Source organism: Pteropus alecto, unplaced genomic scaffold (genome assembly GCF_000325575.1).
Source record: "Pteropus alecto unplaced genomic scaffold, ASM32557v1 scaffold288, whole genome shotgun sequence".
Lineage (NCBI taxonomy): Eukaryota > Metazoa > Chordata > Mammalia > Chiroptera > Pteropodidae > Pteropus > Pteropus alecto.
The window spans coordinates 1008196-1029476 of NW_006442124.1; the positions used below are offsets into that span (position 1 = coordinate 1008196).

Consider the following 21281-nt stretch of genomic DNA (forward strand, 5'->3'; position numbering starts at 1 on the left):
TAGGGATGTGGTGGAGGGTTTCTTTTCCTTTTTAAGATGGAAAGACTGAGCATGGGTAAATGCCAATAAGAAGAAGAGAAAGAGGGAGGGAGGGGAAGAAAGAGGGTGGGGGGGTAGAGAGAGAGAGGGAGAGGATACAGGAGAGATGGTGTAACAGAGGAATGGAGGTCTCTGAGATGTAAGAAAGGATGTCCAGAGCAAAGATGATGAATTTTCCTTTATCAGGAGATGGAACATCTTCTAGAAGAAGTTTGACAGTGGAGGCGCATTTGAGAGTTTGTGGCAGGAAGCTGAGAGATAAATGATTAATGAAGGGCTGGATTCACCTTCATTTTCAAACAAACCATGAATTTAAGAATCGAGGGGGTGGACTACAATCTGGCTGACGTGTGCATTTTCTCCTTGCTGTTGAATTACTCAGCCAACAAGCAGTCTTGTAGAAGACATGAATGCGGGCTCAAGTCTGCAATGGCTGAGCAGGGCTGGTATGGAAGAAAATGTACCCAGGCAGATAGGGGCTTATCAAGAACTAATGTTTTGCTAGCACCCTCAACCTAATGTCACATTTCTGAAAGCATGCTTTTCATATGGAAACCTGCGTTTCTAACCTTATGGAATATACATACAATTTGCAGAGGGAGCGCCAAAACATTTAGATCAAAGTGTGACCATGCATGCATATCTTCAGTAAGGAGGCCTTCAGATTTCCCAATGCGAATAATTATTTTTATTTTTATCTTTTAGTGAAAAACACTAATCTCAAACCAGACATTCTGGAACCCATCAAGGACACACTGGAAGTAGAACTTGGTAAGGTGGCTGGGTTATCACCCTTGACTGACGCCATGCTTCTGGGAGCAGATCTAAGTGTGTTGTGAGGAAAGGAGCATTAGGGTTCGAGTGAAATAGAATGCGGTGTGTATCTCGACTCAGCCACGGATTAGTATTGTGACCTCATACAGTCACCTGATCTTTCTAAGCCCAAGTTTTTAAACCTGTAAAAGGCAAATTAGAACCGACTTCACAATGATAAATCTAGGATAATGTACATTAGGTGGCTGGTGTGTTGGGCACGATCGATAGATTTTAGATTCTTTCTTACACATCCCAGGAACAGGTGGTTATGTATATGAGATCTATCAGTCAAATCTATAAACAAAATTGAGTAGCATTGGCCTTTTAAAATATAGTGTCTGGTTTGGTCTTTAAGATAATTATAGGCGACTATTACAGATCCTGCTCAAATAATTTGTTTTCCAAAGTAGCATCTTTTGGGTAGAGGGGCAATGTCACTTTCCTATTGTCCCCTTTTATTTTGTCAATTTCAGTAAATCTACATCTGCCCAAACAGCCAAATAAATAAGGCTACTTGATTTAAAACCAAGTGCTGGTTGCTTCAATAAAAAAAAAAAAAAAAACACAAAACTGTTCTTTCAAATGCAAAAATATTTATAATTGTAAAGAAATGTAAAAAATAGATATTACTGTAAATGACCACAAGGTGGCGGTATTGGTATATCCTGATTATAGATACATGGGCAACATCACAAGAAAGGAAGAAAGTAGGAAAGCAGGAAAAAAAATTACTTGGAAAATAACCAGGTAACATATGGTATCAGTGAATTTTAAAGTATTTCTGAGGGCGGGTGGGCATTATTAAGGTGCAACTATGAGTTTTCAAATGGATTCCCTAACCATTTCATGGTTAAAACACTGAGTTTGAGGCAGAGAAAAGGGGGAGAGGGAGGATGGTGTGATAACATTCATGTCCATCCACAGTGCATTGTTCAAAAAGCAGCTGAATATCCAAATACTTTCTTCTTTAAACTATATGCTACAGTAATCTCGTGATTTTTATTTAATATTCAGATATTGGTTAGAAAAGTGTTTTTTGTTGATGCACCTTGTACTTCAACAGCAGCCTTGGGAGACCAGGCTGGTCACTGAAACTTCACATTTTCTTGGTGTCTATCCTCAAACCACATCAGAGCACTTAGTGCTATGACCATGGCAATCTTTTATTTTTTATTATTTATTAAAACTAAAAAAAATTTTCTATTACAGTTTGCGTACAATATTATATTAGTTTCAGGTGAACAACATAATGATTAGACATTTCTATACCTTACAAAGTGATCATCCTGATAAGTCTAATATACACTTGACATCATACATAGTTATTACAATATCATTGACTATATTCCTTATGATGTATTTTAAGATCATACAGTCATGGGTTCGAGATCTATGAATTGCCCATTAGAGACAAACAAACTTGGTTTCATTTGTTTCAAACATACTTGGTAGACGTTCGCTTATTTCTGGCATGCCTGTTTTATTGGCAAACTCGATGGCGCCGGGGATCAGTCTTCAGATGTGGTGTTCCTTCTGCACAGGGCAAATCGTTCTCATGGGCTTCCTTCCTCATTTCTGTGGCCCCTTCATTTTCAGGAAAGCCTTTGACTCTTTACTGCAGAGCACGATTTGGCTTTGAAAAGCACTTTAAACCTGTGATAAGATGGTACAGCAAAGATTCTGACCAGGAGTCGGAAATCCCAACAACTGAGGAGAGAAGGTAAGTAGGGAACTAGTGGACAATAATCTTTGCGACCCATAGAAACCTGTCACCTTTGGAAACCTTTCTGATGTACACAAAGAACTGAGTGAATACACAGAGTCGGTGCAGCCACGGAGCACTGACTAGTGGTGAAAATAAGAGTACAGAAATGCACAGTTCATGTTAATTTTACACGCGAGGCCAAAGCAGTTTCTGACAGGGTTATGAAATGAAATATTTAAGTTGTTTTAAAGCTCGATTTGTAGCAACGGTGTGATGTAGCTGCTTTAAACATCAAGCTGATGATCAGACAGATGCTCTGACGCAGACTAGAAGCAGCATGTCCATTGAATGGAGGAGAATGTCACCCTCCGCCCCGACCCCAACTCCTCACTTTCCCCAGTGCCATCTGTTCAGTGTATCAAAATCTTTGGAGTCACTGACAGTCTCGAATATAAGAAACAAGGGGATGGCACAAGAATGAGGAGTCTGACCAAGAAATATGCAAAGTGAAGAATAGCTGGAGTGATGCCACCTGGGAAAGGAGACTCAGGCGGTGTCTGTTCTGAAGTACATGGAAGCTCTTACGTTTTATGAGAAACTAGACTTAGTTTGTGCATCTCCAGAGCACAGAGCCTAGAATTTGCTGGGAAGACAGTTCGGCTCAATAAAAATGAAAACTCTAGATATTTGAGCTATCTGATGCCTCACAAAGCGGGACTCCGGTCCTCCCTGGAGGGTTAAGGTCTCAGATGCCATCTGTAGGGCATGTCACTGAAGTTTACAGTTCCTCATTTTTCCAGGATCTGTTCCAAAGTAAGAGTCCTTCTGATTTTTAAAATATTTCAAACAAATATAATATCATTTTGAAAGTATACAACATTACAAATAATAAAGGGCAGATTTTGGGAACAGTAATAACATTTAGCAAGAGAAGTCATTAGGTTCCCTGTTAAGCTGACGTGGCATCAAAGTTCAACATAGTCCAGTGTGACAAATAGTCTGCTCTGACTTCACACACCCTTGGGTTGAATCTCTGTTTTCCACTTGCTGGCAATGTGACTCTTAACCTCTGTGAGCCTCCATCATGCCATTTTGCAAAGTGCCTGTAAGGTATGAATACAATAGAGGTGACATGCTCCTCACAGTCTCTGGCAGGTGAGAAGCATTCTGTGATAAATGTTCGGTGTTGTAGGCTCCAAGCAACACAACCTAAAACATCATTCACCTAAACAATATTCTGTAATGTGGAGACTGCCTATCGGCAACTTTAGAGAATCCAGTTGTGACTAAATGTCAAGACTCACACTTCCTGGATGCAGCAGAATGGCACAAGCCCAGGAATCTAGCTGCCACTTTCTGGCGGTGTGACTTTAGACTGTCACCCCCCTTCTGTGCCTGGTCTGCATTGCTGGCCAAGTTATGCTAAGCATACCATTATCTCATGGGGTTCCCGTAAGACGAGAAGGAAATTCGATATCCCCCATTCAGTACTCAGAAGACTCCTGATACATAGTGAGTCCTCAATAGAAGTTAGTCATTTTTAATATTATTCTTAAATTATGGTTATCATCTGTTCTCAGGAGGAATTCTTAGACTAAGAAAGGTCAGTTGAGGCCCACGAGTAAATTAGATTTTAGTGTAAATGCTTAAAATGGTGCTTAGCGGATTCAATAATTTTTAAAAAGAGTCCTTCGTCACCATCTGACATTCTTCTGGCATCTGCTCCAGCTGTTTGATCCCACAGCTGTTCTGAAAGCTGGACTGTTGGCCTCTTCTGTGGACTCCACACACTGCAAACGGGTGTCCGTTATCTACTGAACTGGTGTGATATTTCTCCTCCTATTCTAGTGTTAAATCCACTTACAAGGATGAAGTCATTGAGCGTGTCATCCGCTTGAAAGAAGTCACCCAAAGTGATCTTCGCAAGACGTTCACTTGCTTTGCCCAGAACTCCATCGGAAATACTACCCAGTCTGTCCAACTGAAGGAGAAGAAAGGAGGTAAGCCCGAAGGTTGCCACAAAATTCACACCATGGCTTTTATCTGAGGGGAAAGGCGTTTTCCTAAATGATAATGATGATGATGATGACGGCCATTAATACTAACTATGTCAGACAATGTTCTAAGCTCTGCTGTGTTAACTCACCGAACATCTTATCCAAAGCCACACAACTAGTAAGTTTCATATCAGTTAATTTCATTCATTCATTCAACTAATGGATGATTCTAGAACATCAGGTTTTGAATGCCTACAGGCTTAAATAAGAAAAAGACATGTGCCTGGCCCCCAGTGGGTGCTCCATAAAGGCGTGTCCCCTATGTTAGATGCCATGGAGGGTGCGAAGGTGAGCCAAACAGAGCTGGCCTCAGGAAGTTGAGACTTCAGTAAGGAAGATAATATGTGGATGTAAGTTACCACATACGATGAAAGGGATGCAAATGTGTTGTATGGAAGTTTAAAGGTGAAAATAAGTAAAAATGGCTATGATCGGTGTCCCAGGCCACCCGGATCAGGAACTGCATAATTTCCTGGGTTCTCTTGAGTTCATTGTAACATAGGGCGTTTTCAGATTCAAGAAAAATGCTTCCAGCAGCCGTGATTTTTATAAAAGGGTAGGGACGGAAAAGGAGCCGGGTGGGCCCACAGCATCGCCCGACCGTGGCCTTGACCCCGGAACGCTCGCTCACGGCGGCCATGTTCTCCCCAGTGGTGTTCCTGTACCTCCTCCTTGGCACAGTCACGACCCTGGTGGGCGTGCTGACGGCAGGAGCCCTCCTCTACATGTACTGGATTGAAGTTGTGCTGCTATACCGAACATATCAGAGCAAGGATGAGACGCTCGGGGGTAAGGCGGCCCCAAGGTGCCTCTGACTTTTCCTCTTGAAACTGACTCAGAGGGAGGAACTCCAGAAATGGGTGTTCCCTGATAGGGAAAGCCACGCCCCTCACTGGGGCTTTGAGACTTTTTCTGGGGCTGAAGGCGCACACCGGGGAGGGCTGGGAGTTGGTGGGGAAATAGTTTCATCCCAGTTTCCCGGACCCTTGCCCATGATGCTGTTTGTCGGACATACTGGACTTGAAAATAATCTCTCTGCTAATCAACCTAAAGCAACCTGGCAGATGATTTAACACTTCCGTGCCTCCGTTTCCCCTTCTGTAAAACGGGACTGCAACGACAATGACAATAACGATGAGTGCTATGATGGCCCTTTGGGTAAAGATGTATTAAGCTTTTAGTACAGCATCTAGCGCGTAGTAAACTCTCAGTAAATGTCAGCTATTATTACTTCGCGAGTACCAAGTGCATGCCTGTCATGTGTCTTAGCTACTTTCATTGTCACATTAGTCAGAGAGATGTGAAGTCGTGTGCCCCAAGTTGAACTGCTGGGTGTTGTTAGAGTGTAGGACATGGACCTGGGCATTTGGCTCAGAGCCCGCCATTAGCTATTACCTCAGTCAACCTTACCTGTAAATGAGGAGCTTGATGGGAAAGTCCATAAGAGCCTGACGTTCTATAAGATGCAGGTACTAGACTGCTAATGAAAAGTCTGTCAGTTTCCCCATGAGATGGGACGATAACCTTTACTAATGTTTGCTTCTTTAGAATAGAAGAGCTGCTTCTGTGTTTTGCTAGTCCAGGAGTCCCCTAGGATTAGAATGTTCGCAGTTTTAGCAAATGATTCTGTTGCTTGGATGGAGCAGAAGCCCATCTGCTGAACTCAGGGGCTAGTTTCTTACCTGACGGGAGGCCCCTACACACAGTGCTTCTCTGCCCCCAGGAACTCAGTGAGAGCTATTAGATCCCCAGGGGAAAGGGCTGGGTGGAGAAACGCACTGTCTTGCCTCCTTTAGACCAGAATATGTACTAAAAATCCTTAAGCCGAATGCTTTTGAGATTTTTTTTTTTTAAATTAGCCTTTTTGAATTGAACCAATTATCTAATCAGTGTCATAATTGTTTCCATGGATAACTTCATACTTCTTTTACCAAAATGCTATTTATCTTAAGATTCTAGAGCTTCTACAGAAGAGTAGATCAACTGTGAAACAAGTAAATGCGTCCTTTCTCATTTTACTCTGATGGGGGGGTGTAGGGCTTAGTTTTCAAGTACAGCGATTCAGTGCCCTCTCCCATTTAGCTAATGTTTTTCAGCAAAACACATGTTTCCTTTGAAGTTAATGCTGAAACCCAAAATTTTAGAGAGACATAGACTGTCAACACTGAGGAGGACTTAACAGATTATCCAATACCTGCACACTCTAATTTTATTGCCGAAAAATGTAATATTTTTAGATTATAGAAAAGTCTTGGTTTGCTGGATTTTTCCATGGACATGGATGAATTGAGGCAACTGTGGTGTGTTACACATTTAAACTGCACAGCACTTACCTGCTGGCCACACCCATGAGCTTCCACCTTCCCACCTGGGCTCAGCTCCTTGCTACCCTCCTCTCCTGACTCCTCCTCTCCCCCCACCTCCCTTTTCTATCATTGGCACTTCCATCCACTGAGACCTCTTCTTAGGTCCACGTTGAGCAAGTGTACCGTCAAATTCATCAGCAGCCAGCACTGTTGTTTACAATCTTGTAACAATATTATTTTCCAGGTGCTGTGCAAAGTATTGGAATATGATCCAGGTGTATCCAAACCCTAAGCCCACGAGTTAACTTTAGAGATTCCTTAGCGCATTCAGTTAGTTCTTTAGCACATCTAATAATCATCGTGCATTTGTAACATCTTAGTCAGCAGAGGTATGCGAGACCTTGAAGATATCCTGTAAGAGGTTCCATGAAGGTAGCGTCCCATCCAGAAGGGAGAGAAATGGATATTTGTCTTGTGACCGCTATGAGCCAGACACCAAGCTCCTCACATACATTGTCTCATGCAACCCTGAAAGCAGCCTGCTGGGGGAAGATTCACTGACTCATTTTACATATGGGGATTCAAATAGAGGTACATGTGCTCTCAGCTCTCTGATGTACAGAGGGCTTGGTCTTAGCAGTGCTTTGCTCACTGGATACTATCATGCTTTGATGGAGCAGACTCTTCTTTGATGTGTAACTAATGAGACAGCAACACTGCAGATGCAAAGAAAGCTCAGAGGCTTTCTCTAGTACTTGCGATTTAATCACAGAAGGCCCCAGCTGTTTGATCTGACCTTAGCGAAATGGCAGGAGAGCTTTGGAAATTAGAATTTGATTCCGAGCAGACAGTCAATACCACTTATCAGCGAGCTTTTGAAATGGTCTCCGTTGCTGTTTTCATTTTTTAAATCAATTCAATAAGGACCCTAAATCTTAATTCTCATCCATTTACCATATGGTCAGAGCATATGTAGGTATGCCACAATAGTAAAATTATGTAAATGGCTTACAATATTATTGTTCCTCTTCTTCAGATAAAAAGGAATTCGATGCTTTTGTCTCCTATGCGAAATGGAGCCCTTTTGAGAGCGAGGCCAGTTCACCTTTGAGTGAAGAAAACTTGGCCCTTAATCTATTCCCTGAAGTTTTGGAAAATAAATATGGGTACACCTTGTGTTTGCTTGAAAGAGATGTGGCCCCAGGAGGAGGTAGGTCCTGCATGCCAAGAGAAAAGATGGGATAAAAGGGACAGTTAAATGCAAGGGCTAAGTTTCCTTATCACACTTCCTGTGTGGGATATACCTCTTCTGGAAGGTTTCATGATCTGGTCCCGACACTGAGCTTCCATGAGATGTGCAGACCTCATCCTGTCCCACTGACCTTCTATACCTCAGACACCCCACCCAAGAGCCTGCAACGCTCTGTGGCCCTCTGTTATTCCAGCCTCCCTTGTTCCATCAAACGTTGCTCCTAAGAGGAACTGATAATTTGAAGGACGTAAAACTGAGTCACTAGACACTAAAGTCTAACTTCAACTGTCGATAGAGTTAATATAGCAAATGCAACAAAGTCAGCCATGTTTTCTTTCCTCCTTGTATAAGAGTGTCCATTGCAAGAACCCCTCTGGGTAGATCTGGGAGATTCAGGGTTATTGTGACTCAAGGCTGAACAATGACACTTGCAATTAATTAAGTTCTTTATTTCCAGTGTATGCAGAAGACATTGTGAGCATTATTAAAAAAAGTAGAAGAGGAATATTTATCTTGACCCCCAACTATGTCAATGGACCCAGTGTCTTTGAACTACAAGCAGCAGTGAATCTTGCCCTGGATGATCAAACACTGAAACTCATTTTAATCAACTTCCATTCCTTTCAAGAGCCAGAGTCTCTACCTCATCTTGTGAAAAAGGCTCTTCGGGTTTTGCCTACAATCACTTGGAGAGGCTTAAAATCAGTGCCTCCCAATTCCAGGTTCTGGACTCAAATGCGCTATCATATGCCTGTGAAAAACTCTAAAGGATTCACGTGGAACCACCTCAGAATGATCTCACAATTTTTTGCCCGGAAAGACCTCAGTGAAATAGAAACCACTGGGAGGAGCTCCCAGCCTAGGGAATGGAGAAATGGGCTCTGAACCACCTCCCCTCCAGGCTCTGGCAAGCAGAGATGGTGATGGACAGAACACATACCGTGGATCGGGCTGATATAAAATGGAGGGGGTTCTGCCAGCTCTGAGCAAGCATGACAGGCACTGGAATGACACTGAAGCTGTGATTAGAGCCTCTGATTTGTTGGACTGGACAAAGGGAGAGTGAATTCTCCAGACACTAGCATATATTCAGCACACAGTGCCCCTAATAGTCTGAGCAGAATCAGCTGATCCAACCACTTTTGCTTTGTGGTCAGACTATGTAGTCGGCTATGTAGTGTACATATAAATTTATGTATATTTGCAATAGAATAAGTATTATTTTTATTAGAAACAAGTGATTTAAACTTTGCCAAAAGTTTCTCTGTAAAGAAGACCATTCTTACTCTATGTTCACTCATTAGCTCTAGAGCAGGGACAGCAAATAGAAAAGGCAGAGACCAGGAGACAGGAGCAGACAATGCCATGGTTAGTCTTTACCATGTCCATCTGGGAAGTCCTCCCTCTAGGAGGATGAACATGAGGAATAGGCCCCTTCCACAGAGCCGATGCCACCCTGCACTGGGGCACAAGGCCTGGAGTGCAGAGCAGGGCTTATTTCAGCTTCTCCCTGTGCCCTTGGACTTTGGGCCGGGTGTGAACTGCACAATCTTACTCTGGGCCTCTGAAAGTAGGAACCAACTAGGCCTCAGCGTTTAGGCCAATGAGGAGACAGGGGCTGGACTGGCAGTCACACACAAAGTGGGAAGGCACTGGCAACAGTCAGCCAAGGTATGAATCTGAGAAATCAATTTATACAGTGGTTAAAAGACCACAAGAATGGAGTTTGAACGGAGCTTTCCTCTAAGCCATTTGCCCATTGAGGCTGACACTTCTTGTATATCCTTCCTGAACTACTGATCTCAGTTGATGTCCTAAATGAGGAGATTTGCTGGAGGTCCAAATAGCTGTTCCTGGTAGGCTAATTTCATTCTCATAAGTTTGTCCTCCTTATGAGAATTTAATCTGTAGTTGAAATTCTCTTCAACTCACGTATGAATGCAAAACCTTCACACTCTGTCATACCTGATGGAATGGAATGATCCATTGGAGTAATATAGCAGAGAAACTTCTGGACTCATTCACATGCAATGTATCACATCCATGGTAAGAATGTGATCCAGGCTCGGAGTGGCTAAAAGGCATTGTCATCTGGCCACCAAGTAGAGTCTGTGTGAAATGCTCTTGAGCTCTTTTTTCACAGAGTCACCCACATCATAAAAACCACCATGGCTTTGGCACCAAGCAACATCCTTGTTGGGAATTCCAGTGATAAAGTTAAAGATGAGTTAAAAGGTACAAATTATTCCTGGAGGAAGTTTCTTGTGGGAAGGCTCATTGTAGGGTCTTGGTGAGGAAGAACCCACATTGTCATCGTGCCATTGTGCTACAGGGATGGCCAGAATCCCTGGTTTTCCTGCCAGCTACTCTCTGAGATTTAAGACTCTTTTGGTCATCTTACTCAGGTTTATTTTATTCTAACATAAACACTGCTATAACTGATCTAGCCAGTAGCCAGTGGTTCAGGGTTTTGTTCTGAGCTTCACAGAAACTCAAACTGAGCCTCAGGTTTAAAAAGACACAAAAAAGAAACTATCTGGGTGTCACATTTGCAGAAAACACTCTCTCCAGGTTAGTAGGTATGCTGAAGAGTACAAATTAACATTTAAGACAAAAGTTTGTTTATATTTTCAATGTGTACGTTAATCAAAATAAAGTTGACAATGAAAACAAATTTTCTATACATAAGAGGCTGATGGTCATTAAACAATTGAACTCAGTGTAATACAATGAGAAAGTATTATTTTCCCTCCATGCCTCTAAATAAGGTGATGATATATTCTGGTTCCTGGTTTACACTGTTGTCCAAGTACAATTTTTATAGCCCAAGTGAATTTCTCACTCTGAGAATGTGTTCTAGTTTGGATGATGGTCGCCCGACCTCTAACACACACTGTAGAGTACTCCTTACTGACCTTAGATGATAGCTCAGGCAGATCTCACAGCTTTCCTGGTTTCTTCTGGGTTTTAATTCCTATATTTACCATCTATATTATTTCCAGATCACAGTTGCAAATAAACTGAAGTAAGCATACACCACCTTATTGTTCCCACTCATTACAGCTGTACAACCTGGACACAATGAATAGAAAATCAGTTTGAGGATTTTTGAAAGTAAATTGAAGCAGGAAGAAAGAACAAGACACGATTTCAAAGTTCCATGGTTTTATTTAACTCTGATATCCCCTGGCTTAGACTTGGTGTAGTCTGAAATACAGAAATGAATATTAATGGTAACAGAAGGAGTTACAGAAGAAGCCTTCTAATTCTGCTTTGAAGACTGGAAAAAATGTTTTCTAAGATTCCCATATTTTTTCCTTTCTATGTTCTTTCACTTCCCATCCCCTGTTCTATTCTATGACAGTGACAGTGGCACCAGAAAAAGCAGCAGTAAGAGGGACCCTCAAGCACCTACATCTCTGAGTAAGGAGAATTGTTCACTGTGATAAAGAATCTACGGTCCCCAGAGGGCATGACAAATCTTTATTGATTTTTTTCTATCTGTCCTCTTACCATTTGTCTGTGGAGATGGAAGTAGTTTCAGGAAGTGCACTTCAGAGTGAGGCATATAAAGCACCAATACTCTGGCCAGAGAACTACGAAGAGGAGGATAGAAAGCCTATGGAACCAGAAAGTACCATGGAGATAGCAGACAGAGGGTTGATTAGGAAAGCAAACCAATAATGTTGCTTACAAACTCTCAGGCTCATTGAATACAATCCATTGAAGGCAAAAAAAAAATTGTAACATTTCCTGACAGGATTTTCATAGTAGGTAGATGTAATAATATGAGTCAACTACAACATAAAGAGACTATATAGGGGTAAGGTAGCTACGTACTGCTTGAAGTGGTAAAATATTGATCCTAAGTAGAAAGTTAAAATGTATGTACATTATATTTTAATCCCTTGGGCAACCACTAAGACAAATAAATGAAAATATTGTTAAAATATGATAAATAAAATGGTATAACAAAAAATGTTCAAATAAACCAAAAAAAGAAAGAAAAAGGAAAATGAGAAAACAAAAAAATCGCGGAAATAAACAGAAATGAAAACCTATGTGCGCACACACTCACACTGTACCTGAATGTTTACAGCAGCTCTATTCATAATCATCAATACCCGGAAACAACTCAATGACCTTCAATTAGTGTGTGTCAGTTTGGGTCCAACCAAGAGACAGAAACCACACAGTAATTTACAAAGGGGTATTTTAATATAAATAATTATTTGGCTATAAGAAGGTAACTATAAATATGTAAACAGAACTTCAAGGAGTATCTTAGGGCTGAAGTAGAGTGGTAAGAGAAACTTGAAAGGGATTCCCTTCTGGGTCTGGGCTTCGAAGCTTGTTGGAGAAAGTGTGGTGTTGCCCACTAGAGGGCCAAGTTCTCTTGGTTGCCTGGGCCAGAGATGGTCCATAGAGTAGGAAGGCAGCAAGGACCTCCCAAGCATGACAATCCATGGCTGGTAGACAGACTTGCAGCACAGATTAGGGCATTGCCGTGGGTCTGGGGTCTAGGCACATGGTGTCCACATTAGCAGAGTTTCGGGGGTCTAGGCATATGGTGTCCACATTAACAGAGCTTCGGAGAACAAAGCTTTGGTGTACAGGTGCGCCTCATCTGATGTGTCCACATCAGGAGGCTGTGGGAAGGTGATCATCTGGCCCAGAACAAGACTGCGAAGTGGCTGAGAGACTGCTTCCTCTGGGTCCATGGCTTGGACAGGGCACCAAGAGATGTCCTTGCACATCCATACTGCTGACTGATGGTGCTACAGGAACAAGAAAAAATGCAGCCTCTGGAACCAGAGCAAGCAATACTCCTCCAGCGCCCTCTACTGATGGAACAGCTGCTGACTGATGGTGCTACAGGAACAAGAAAAAAACAAAATGCAGCCACTGGAACCAGAGCGAGCAATACTCCTCCAGCGCCCTCTACTGATGGAACATAACATTGTGTTCGCTGGAAAGAATATATGCTTCAGAAATCCAGTCCATTAAGTGGAGCAGCTACTGAATAGTGAATCTGGGCTGAGAAGTAATAAAATGATAACTGGCACAGGCCAAAGCAATCAATAAATAGCTGTGCATGCAAAAAATTAAGTACTTCTCAACAATAAAGAAGAAATCACTACTGAAATACACAATAACCCGGATGAATCTTGAGGCATTATGCTGAATAAAAAAACTTATCTCAAATGGTTACATTTTTCCACTTATATGACATTTCCAAAAAGGCAAAACTGTGACAGAGGTGACATCTGTGGTTTCAGGGGTTAGACAAGAGTAGGGAGTGACAAATGGACACACAAAGGGAGAGTATTAAGAAAGTAAACTCATTCATTGTCTTGGCAATTATGAAAATCTATATCAGTGTTAAAATTCATACAGCAGTACACCAAAAGGGCCAGTTTTATTATATGTTAATTGAAAAATAAAAGTTTAAAAAGTCTAGCCCAATCTAATACCAAAACTTTAATCTTTAATGCAGTTGAATTTGTCCCTTCACCCTGGCAGAAGCCCGACCTGTGATTCTACAGATCAGCAATGCGACAGGAGAGTGTGGTCTACTTTTCTCCCCTGTCCTGCTCCTTCCTGTCTGTTTGTCATTTTAAAAATTGGGTTTAGAGGGAGAAGAGTCTAGAGGAGAAGAAGGAGAGATCTTTTAACTCAGATGGAATCTTTGAAATTACCTCTTAATGGTGGAATGTCCTTTCCTTTACCTGATGTTACACTGCCAGCTCCTTCTGTTTGAGACATTCTGGCAGATTGTTTGGACAACCTCTCTCCCATCTTTTCCACTGCTCCTGGTGCTGCCTCCTCTGGATGACCTGCATTCCCTGCCCCATTCAGTATGATTCACCTGCCGGATGAGGAATCTGATACCCACTTTCCCCAACACTCGGTTTCCCCATGGTTTCTCCTCTCTCCTCTCTTTCCCATTGCCATGGTTCTAGCCAATTTTTCACTGTAAGTGATACCCTGCTGAAGTTCAAGCACCAGTCTGATTGTTGAATCCCAAATAAAAACTATCAAACTCTCCCGAGAGATATTTCTTTACTCTTTTACAGCTCAATGTCATAGATGCTATGGGAATGATAAATCCTCAGGTCTGTAAACCATCAGCCGGGTGGTGAAACATCTTTCTGTCCCTGGTACACAAGTCCCCTCTCTCGGAGTTGTTCTCTTGGAGGACTCTCACTGGCGATAAGGCTGGAGTGCCTCTTATAGAAGTTGCTCAGGGATGTGATTTGACAGCTCGGGCCCTTAGCAAATCCCTTGTGGGGTTTGTCTAACACCTCTGGATCCAGAAGACACTTGTCACTCACAGTCTTTAAATTTATGACTTCTTCCAAAATTTGGTCAACTGGAAAAGCCCATGTAACATCTTGTTGCACCCACCCCCAGGTAAGTTTCTGTGCCCTCTTAAAACCCACATGCATAAAGGCAAGTTTCTACCAGAATTTTGCACATTTAAATATCACGTACTGACTATTTTTACCTCTCTAATCTGGCTCATTTCATGTCTAGGAGTTTTTCATAAGCCTCTACAACAGTAACTGGACTATTGAACAGGTTGAAGTTACTAACACATATGCAGGACATGGCTTTATTCTTCTCTAGCCATTGCCTCGCCACATTCATTCTCTAGGGTCTCCTTCTCTTCTTCTGATTGGACCCCCTAGGAAGATGTTTACAAATCAACTACTCAACTATTGGTGGATTATCACCATGCAATTGTACTTTGAGTCTAATTAGCGCTTATTGTAGAGGTGTAGTAGAGACAATGTTACATGTTCATCAAAAACATTTCACTTTTCTGAACACACAGGATGGCCACTTTTCTGAGTCTCTTTTGTAGGTGGCTGAGGAAATGTGAGAGTTTTTTTCTAGAAAGTGAACAAGAGTGATATGTGATTTCTGGACCAAGACAATTAAGTGCAGGTATAATACTTCCATAAACTCCTCCTCTGCCACTGTGGCCTCGAGGCCACATATTTGAGATGGCATTGCTGTGTAAAAAAGAAGGCCTTCCTGACTAACATAAGACAAATCTTTTCTGTTTTCCTTAATATCTCAGAGTACACTGAGAGTTTTGACATCTGAAATTGTCAAGTTTTTCAGAGTTAAAGGAAATCATATTGAAACAGTTTTCTTTGATTGGATGAGTCCTGATTTTCCTCTATGTTCTTCTGTCCTATTTCTCTCTATGCTTCTCACTTTTGCCTTCTTATTCCAGAGTATGTGCCTGTGGCAGAGTGGTTCAGTCAACGATTGTTAAATTGAATTGAGTTCTGAAGCTCTACGTTATGAATTGCCACCTAAGTGAAGATCCTGATGAAGAAAAATATCCCACCTACCCCTAGACTTGCACAAGAGGTATTTACAACGTATTCTAGCGGGAGCTCTTTCCAATACTTTCCCAAGCCTTTCTTTCTTCCCCCTCTTAAAACTAACTGAATTCCTCTTCTCTTTAGTTAGGTAAGTAGAATATAAACATTTCCCAATGGAGATAGAATACACTAGCATCACAAACTTTAGGATATTTCTCAGTAATATGGGATCCAGTATGTGTGTGTGTGGATGTGGACTTAATTGGTGTGAAAAGATAGCATACAAATACTCCACATTCTCAGTCTTTACCCTGCCCCCCCCCACACACACATAGTGTGTGTGTGCATGTGGACACTGAACTCAATGGAAGGCAGCTGGCTGTCCCAGGAGCACGTGGAGCTCGCCCTACTGCTGATTCCCCTGGCTATTTAGCTTCCTGTTGCTCTTTCTCCATGTAATGAGACTTATCAGAGTTGACAAAGTAGTACCATTTTTAGCACCCCACTAGTCCTGAGCCTCAGAGCTGATGTCACTATTTCACATAAAACTGCACTGCCAATGAGTTCTGTTTAAGCGATTTTTTTTTTTTTAAGACAAAATCACATTCAAGTTGCTTCAATTATCAAAAAGCTAAATCACCGCAAGATACTTTCTCTTATACCTGAGATGAGTGTTTGGTAAAAACCCCAGAAAAAGGTCCTGTCTTCCAGCTCATTATCTTCCCACTTCCAGCCTCACAAACTTCTGAAACCACACATATAGTGCTACCCTGGCCTTTCATATCCATTGTTTACCAATTGTCTCTTGTCAATATTCCTTTTCCCTTCAGAAATCTGCTCTCATCTCTCCATCATGGAGGAGAGGAAGAAGTCAACTTTGGAAGCAAAGGAAAGCACTCCTTCCAGGCTGTGGGACTTCAGGCCAGCAGATCATCAAGTGTCTGGGGCCGACATGGCATCCAGTCTGTGCTGAAGAAGTAGAAGTTTTGTCTGGGCCTCAACTTCCCTGAAGGATTGGAGGAAGACTAGAGTGGAGATTTAGAGACTAACTCTCCTTCTGAGACACTCTGGCGCATTGTTCAGCTAGAGGAATGCTTGCTGGCCTCTGTTTCAACTGTCACTAGTCTGGTGAGCTACTGGGAGGTTTCTTTGGCTCTGCGGTAAAGGATTCTGGAATGAGTGGCCAGTTTCACTGATCTAATATAGAAGGCCCTTTGGAGAATCTGTCCAGGGCTTCACCCAGAATCCTCCTTTTGCTAAAGGCTGAGTCTTGACTGCTATATCATTATGGGGTATGAAACTTTGTCTTATAACAAAACAACAGATCTCAGAAGTCAAGAGCTACCCGAAAAAGCCTTCTAGATGAGAGATGTTGACAAATAGGCAAACTTTTCTATGTTAATAGAATACCTAAGAAAATTCAGGCTCTGCCAGCTGAGGTGGCAACAATAATGAGTTATTCTGCTAGTAACAATTAGTTTCATCATTGGAAGGCAAGAGAGAGCTAGGTTTCTTCTATGGACTGAATTGATCTCAAAATTCATATATTGAAACACTAACCTTCAATGTGACTGTATTTGGAGAAAAGATCTTTGGGAGGTAATTAAGATTAAGTGAAGTCACAAGGGTAGGGCCCTGATCTAATAGGATTAGTGTCCTCAGAAAAGATACTGGAGATTTCATTCTCTTCCATGTGTGTGTGGGCAGGAGAAAGACCATATGAGGACACAGTGAGAGATAGCTATCTACAAACCAGAAAGAGAGCTCTCACCATAAGCTTAATCAGCCAACACCTTGATCTTGGACTTCTCAGGCTCCAGAACTGTGGAAATACAAATTTTTGTTGTGTAAGTGACCTGGCTTATGGTGTTTAGTTATGGCAGCCCTAGCTGACTAATACAGTTTTCAAATTCACCTAAGTATTTGGTGTTGAGACAAGCAGGCAGAAGCCTTGAAGGGGTTGTATTTACCTGGACTGAGTCACAGAAAATGAGAGTTGGTTTACTAGCATGCATACGGGTTCCCTGATAATAAACTACGGAAAAAGGTTACAGTTGTGCTTTCTCAACATCCACTCATGTTCCTGAAGACCAATTAAAGGGAAAGGTTGGAAATCTCCTCTGGCCCACAGTGTCTGCCCACATCTCACTAGCCCGTATCTGTCACTTCCAGTTAACCAAACTGTCTGAATGCCTACCAGCAATTCTTCTGGGCTAACTAAGCAGCCTGTTCCCAATGGCAACACATGTTATCCACCCACTGTAGTGAGAATCAATGTTCCTTGAAATCCAATATCAGGTCTCCCTAAGGGCATAAGAATTTTGTTGAGGAAACAAAGAATAGGAGGATTAATTTCCAAGAGAGGAGAGGGTCAACTCTCCTGGGCTGTACGTTCTACTGGGCTGTACGTTCCCAGAACAAGTGATGGTAGTGGGTGAGGGTGGGGGGTGTCAGTTCTTGGAAAAGAAAGGGTAGAATATTGAAGTTACAGATACTAGCTCAGTCACATATGTCTGGGCTCTGCTAAACTTGTGACTCTTTTTCTGAAGCTTGATAAATGATAATAATGTGGATAGTTAGAGTAAGATTATACATTTCATTTTTACCACTTGGCTGGCTTACTTCAGCCACCCAAATCATGGATTTAGAATGTGTTATAGATAAGAAATTGCTTGCGCATGATGGTGAATATAAAGAGACTCTACCTATATGGAGTTTATAATCTCTTTGAAATAAAATGAATCTAACACTCTACTACGTACCAGACATTTTACTTTCTGTTATAAGTTTTCCACTTAATGTTCCAATTGTCTTTTAGATAAGTATCCTACCATCATCGTCATCATCATCACCATCATCATCAACATCATCATCGTCACAATCATACCTTTGAGGCTTGAGGTGTTTAAGGCATGGCTGAGATCACACAGCTTCAAGTTTTTCCCTGCTACAAAATCCCCTTTTCCTTCTGGAAGCCATCGCATTAGATTTGTGAGGCCACGACATCAACCACATTCTGGTGTGAAGATTTGTCCCATTCCGAGCTCACATTCATTCCCACCCCACCCATTGGCACCTCTATGGTGTCTATCCTTTCTTCCTCATATTAGGGAATCCTCCAGAGTTGATTACACCCTTAAGCAGCCCCCTCTGTTGCTCTCTGAACAGTAGGAGACTTTGGGGAACAAGAACAGAGCTCAGCTTCTCTGTCCTGAAAGCAAGGTCAAAACTCTTGACTTCACTCCAGCTCAGGACTCAGGCTTTCAATTTAGGGGTATAATGGTGCCAGAACGCGATCCAAGGCCATCCAGCTTAATTGCTAGCTATGGGCTTGGAAAGTGAATCCTGTTTCTGGACGGCACTGACCAATTCTCTATCACCACTTTCTTCTTCTTCCTCCTAAAAAAAGAATAGAAATTTGAGCCCCAACAAAGTAACAAGAGCTCAGGGGCCAGCGACAGATACTTGAGTCCCAGAAGTGCTGTACAAATACTTTCTGATAAAGTTAGTTGCTGCCACACACTGTGGGAAGGAAGGAGAGAGGTGCTGATTGTTTTGTTTAAAACTGTTCTGGGAGAGATGACTCTAATACATAATGTGTGGGCACAGAAGAATCAGTTTTGCTCTTGTTCCTTTTTAGAGCTTTTCTAAGGCGAAAGTTGACTTGGGGAAACTGATGATAAAAAGAGACAAAAACCAAGCCTCCGAAACTCTGCTTCCAGCTGTCCACAACTGAAGTCCTGGGTGACGGCAGATGTTCTTGCTGGGTGCACCACCCTTAGTCAGTCTCATGAGGGCGGACCGGATATGGTCACTGAAATTATAAGGGACCTGCTGGGGAGAGGACATCGGTCATTTTTTCCCACCACTGGACTCTATGAGTAGATGAGTTTCCAAGAGCAGATGACAAGGATCACAAGACTTCTTGGGACCTGGCATCAAAGAGGGTCAGAGAAGTACAATTATCTGGATAATTAGACCAAAAGCTTCAGATAATTCAGTAGCTTGCTGATGACCTAAGATTCCAGAATAATTCCTTTGATTCGCTACTTTGCAAGTGAAAGCTGCTTTCCCCCTCTTCTCTTCACATTGCAAATCTCTTTTTCTATGTACAACTGTAGATTGGTAAGTGTCCAGCACCTATGGTGCCCTGATGCCTCGTCAGTTGATCTTTCCCCAGGAATTAAATTAACCAATAACTATCATTTGGCTCTTATTACAATTTAAGGCACATCAGGAAGAATTTTTTCAATTAAACTGTGAGGATCTAACTAAAAATCTTCTTATTAATTGGCCCGACTCTCCCTAGTTTGAGAAACAGGCACAACCCAAAATGCACCCTTGAAACATCATATTCTTTTCTTGGGACATCTTTTCATTCCTGTTATCCCCAAGACATATGAAAGCAAATTCTTCATGTTTGTTGAATGAGTGAAGAAAAGATGTTCTCATCACTCCATCTTATCTCCCTTTCCTTAAACAAATTCTTACTTAGTGCTTATTATGTACCAAGAACTGTTCTAAGCACTTTATGACTATTAACTCATTAAATATTCAGAAACTTTTATGTTTATTATTTTTCTTACATTACAGATAAGTAAACCAAGGCACAGAAAGGTGATGTGACTTTCCCAAAGTCACACGGCCCATAAAGAGAGGATCTGAGTTTGAACCCAGCTCACCTGGCTCTAGAACCTGTGTCCTTAGCCACCTCATGGTATTGCTTCCCTAAGAAGTTTTCTCAAGATACAGTCTTTCCAGCAAGACTTCTTAGCATTATCTTCCTTAATTTTGACCCTTGGGAGGAAACGAGTTTGCTGTGAAACTTTGAAGGAGGAGTTTAATGTTTCCGTATTGAGAGAGTCAGATTATGGAACAACTGAGGCTGATGGGAAAAACTTTGATTTCAACATCCATCAATCAAGTGCAGCCCCTTTGTGCTGCACTGTGCCAGGTCCTGCAAACTTGAAGGTGAGCTTGGTGGCTCCTGCTTTGATGAGCTCACGGGTTAGCATAAGTCCCAAGAGAAACCCTGTTACAGAGTGGAAGGAAGTGAGATGCTTTTGCCCTTAGTCCGAAAGAACCACAATGTATCGTTTAGATGAAGGACAGTGATGGGCGGTAGAAGCGGGCTACTCCAATCAATGGGAGCGGCATTTACAATTAGGCAGGTTTGAAAAGAGAGGATAAGGCTTTTCCCAAGAGCCCTATGTGGTTTTGGATAAGTGGAGCTGGAGGTGTAATCGAGGTTAGAAACTGCAGGCCACTAGTGTCATGCTAAGGAATGGACTGGTCTAGAGGCAGGGTTTTACCAGACCTAGTTTACGTGCCACTGTCACCCTCAGGATTTGCTTGGCTCCATCTGCATGAGCCATGACCGCTTGCTCTGGTTGCCATAACCTTGCTTGTTCAACTAGTCCTACATCAGATTGGTCTTCTTGGGCAGAAGCCCTCGAGCTAAGTCATGAGTAGCTATTATTAGAATACTAGCTTCTCACCCAGTAGATGGACCGTAATCTTAGGAAGCTGGAATGCTCAGGACTTCTCTATGTGCTATGAGGTCAGCTTTCACAACTGGTGATGAGCTGCTGCATGCTGTTTCAGGCTCAGACCTATTACTCATTCTCTAGTTCTGGCCCTGTGGGCTGTGGTGTAGAAGGGGGGGTTTCCAAATTGAAGTCATCAGTTTCCCCAGCTCCCAGTCTCCCTTTTCTTTCTTCCTTCCTTCCTTCCTTCCTTCCTTCCTTCCTTCCTTCCTTCCTTCCT

General features: G+C 42.2%; 1 protein-coding gene across 1 annotated transcript in view; it reads left to right on the forward strand.

Moving 5' to 3' along the window:
• Positions 1-9060, forward strand: part of IL18RAP (interleukin 18 receptor accessory protein) — a 20747-nt gene extending 11687 nt beyond the window's left edge. Inside the window, exons 5-10 of the mRNA XM_006920786.3 lie at positions 745-810; positions 2452-2575; positions 4409-4560; positions 5269-5406; positions 7960-8133; positions 8633-9060. Coding sequence (XP_006920848.1) covers positions 745-810; positions 2452-2575; positions 4409-4560; positions 5269-5406; positions 7960-8133; positions 8633-9060 — 1082 coding nt within the window. The remainder of the gene's footprint in view (positions 1-744; positions 811-2451; positions 2576-4408; positions 4561-5268; positions 5407-7959; positions 8134-8632) is intronic.
• Positions 9061-21281: the final 12221 nt, after the last annotated feature.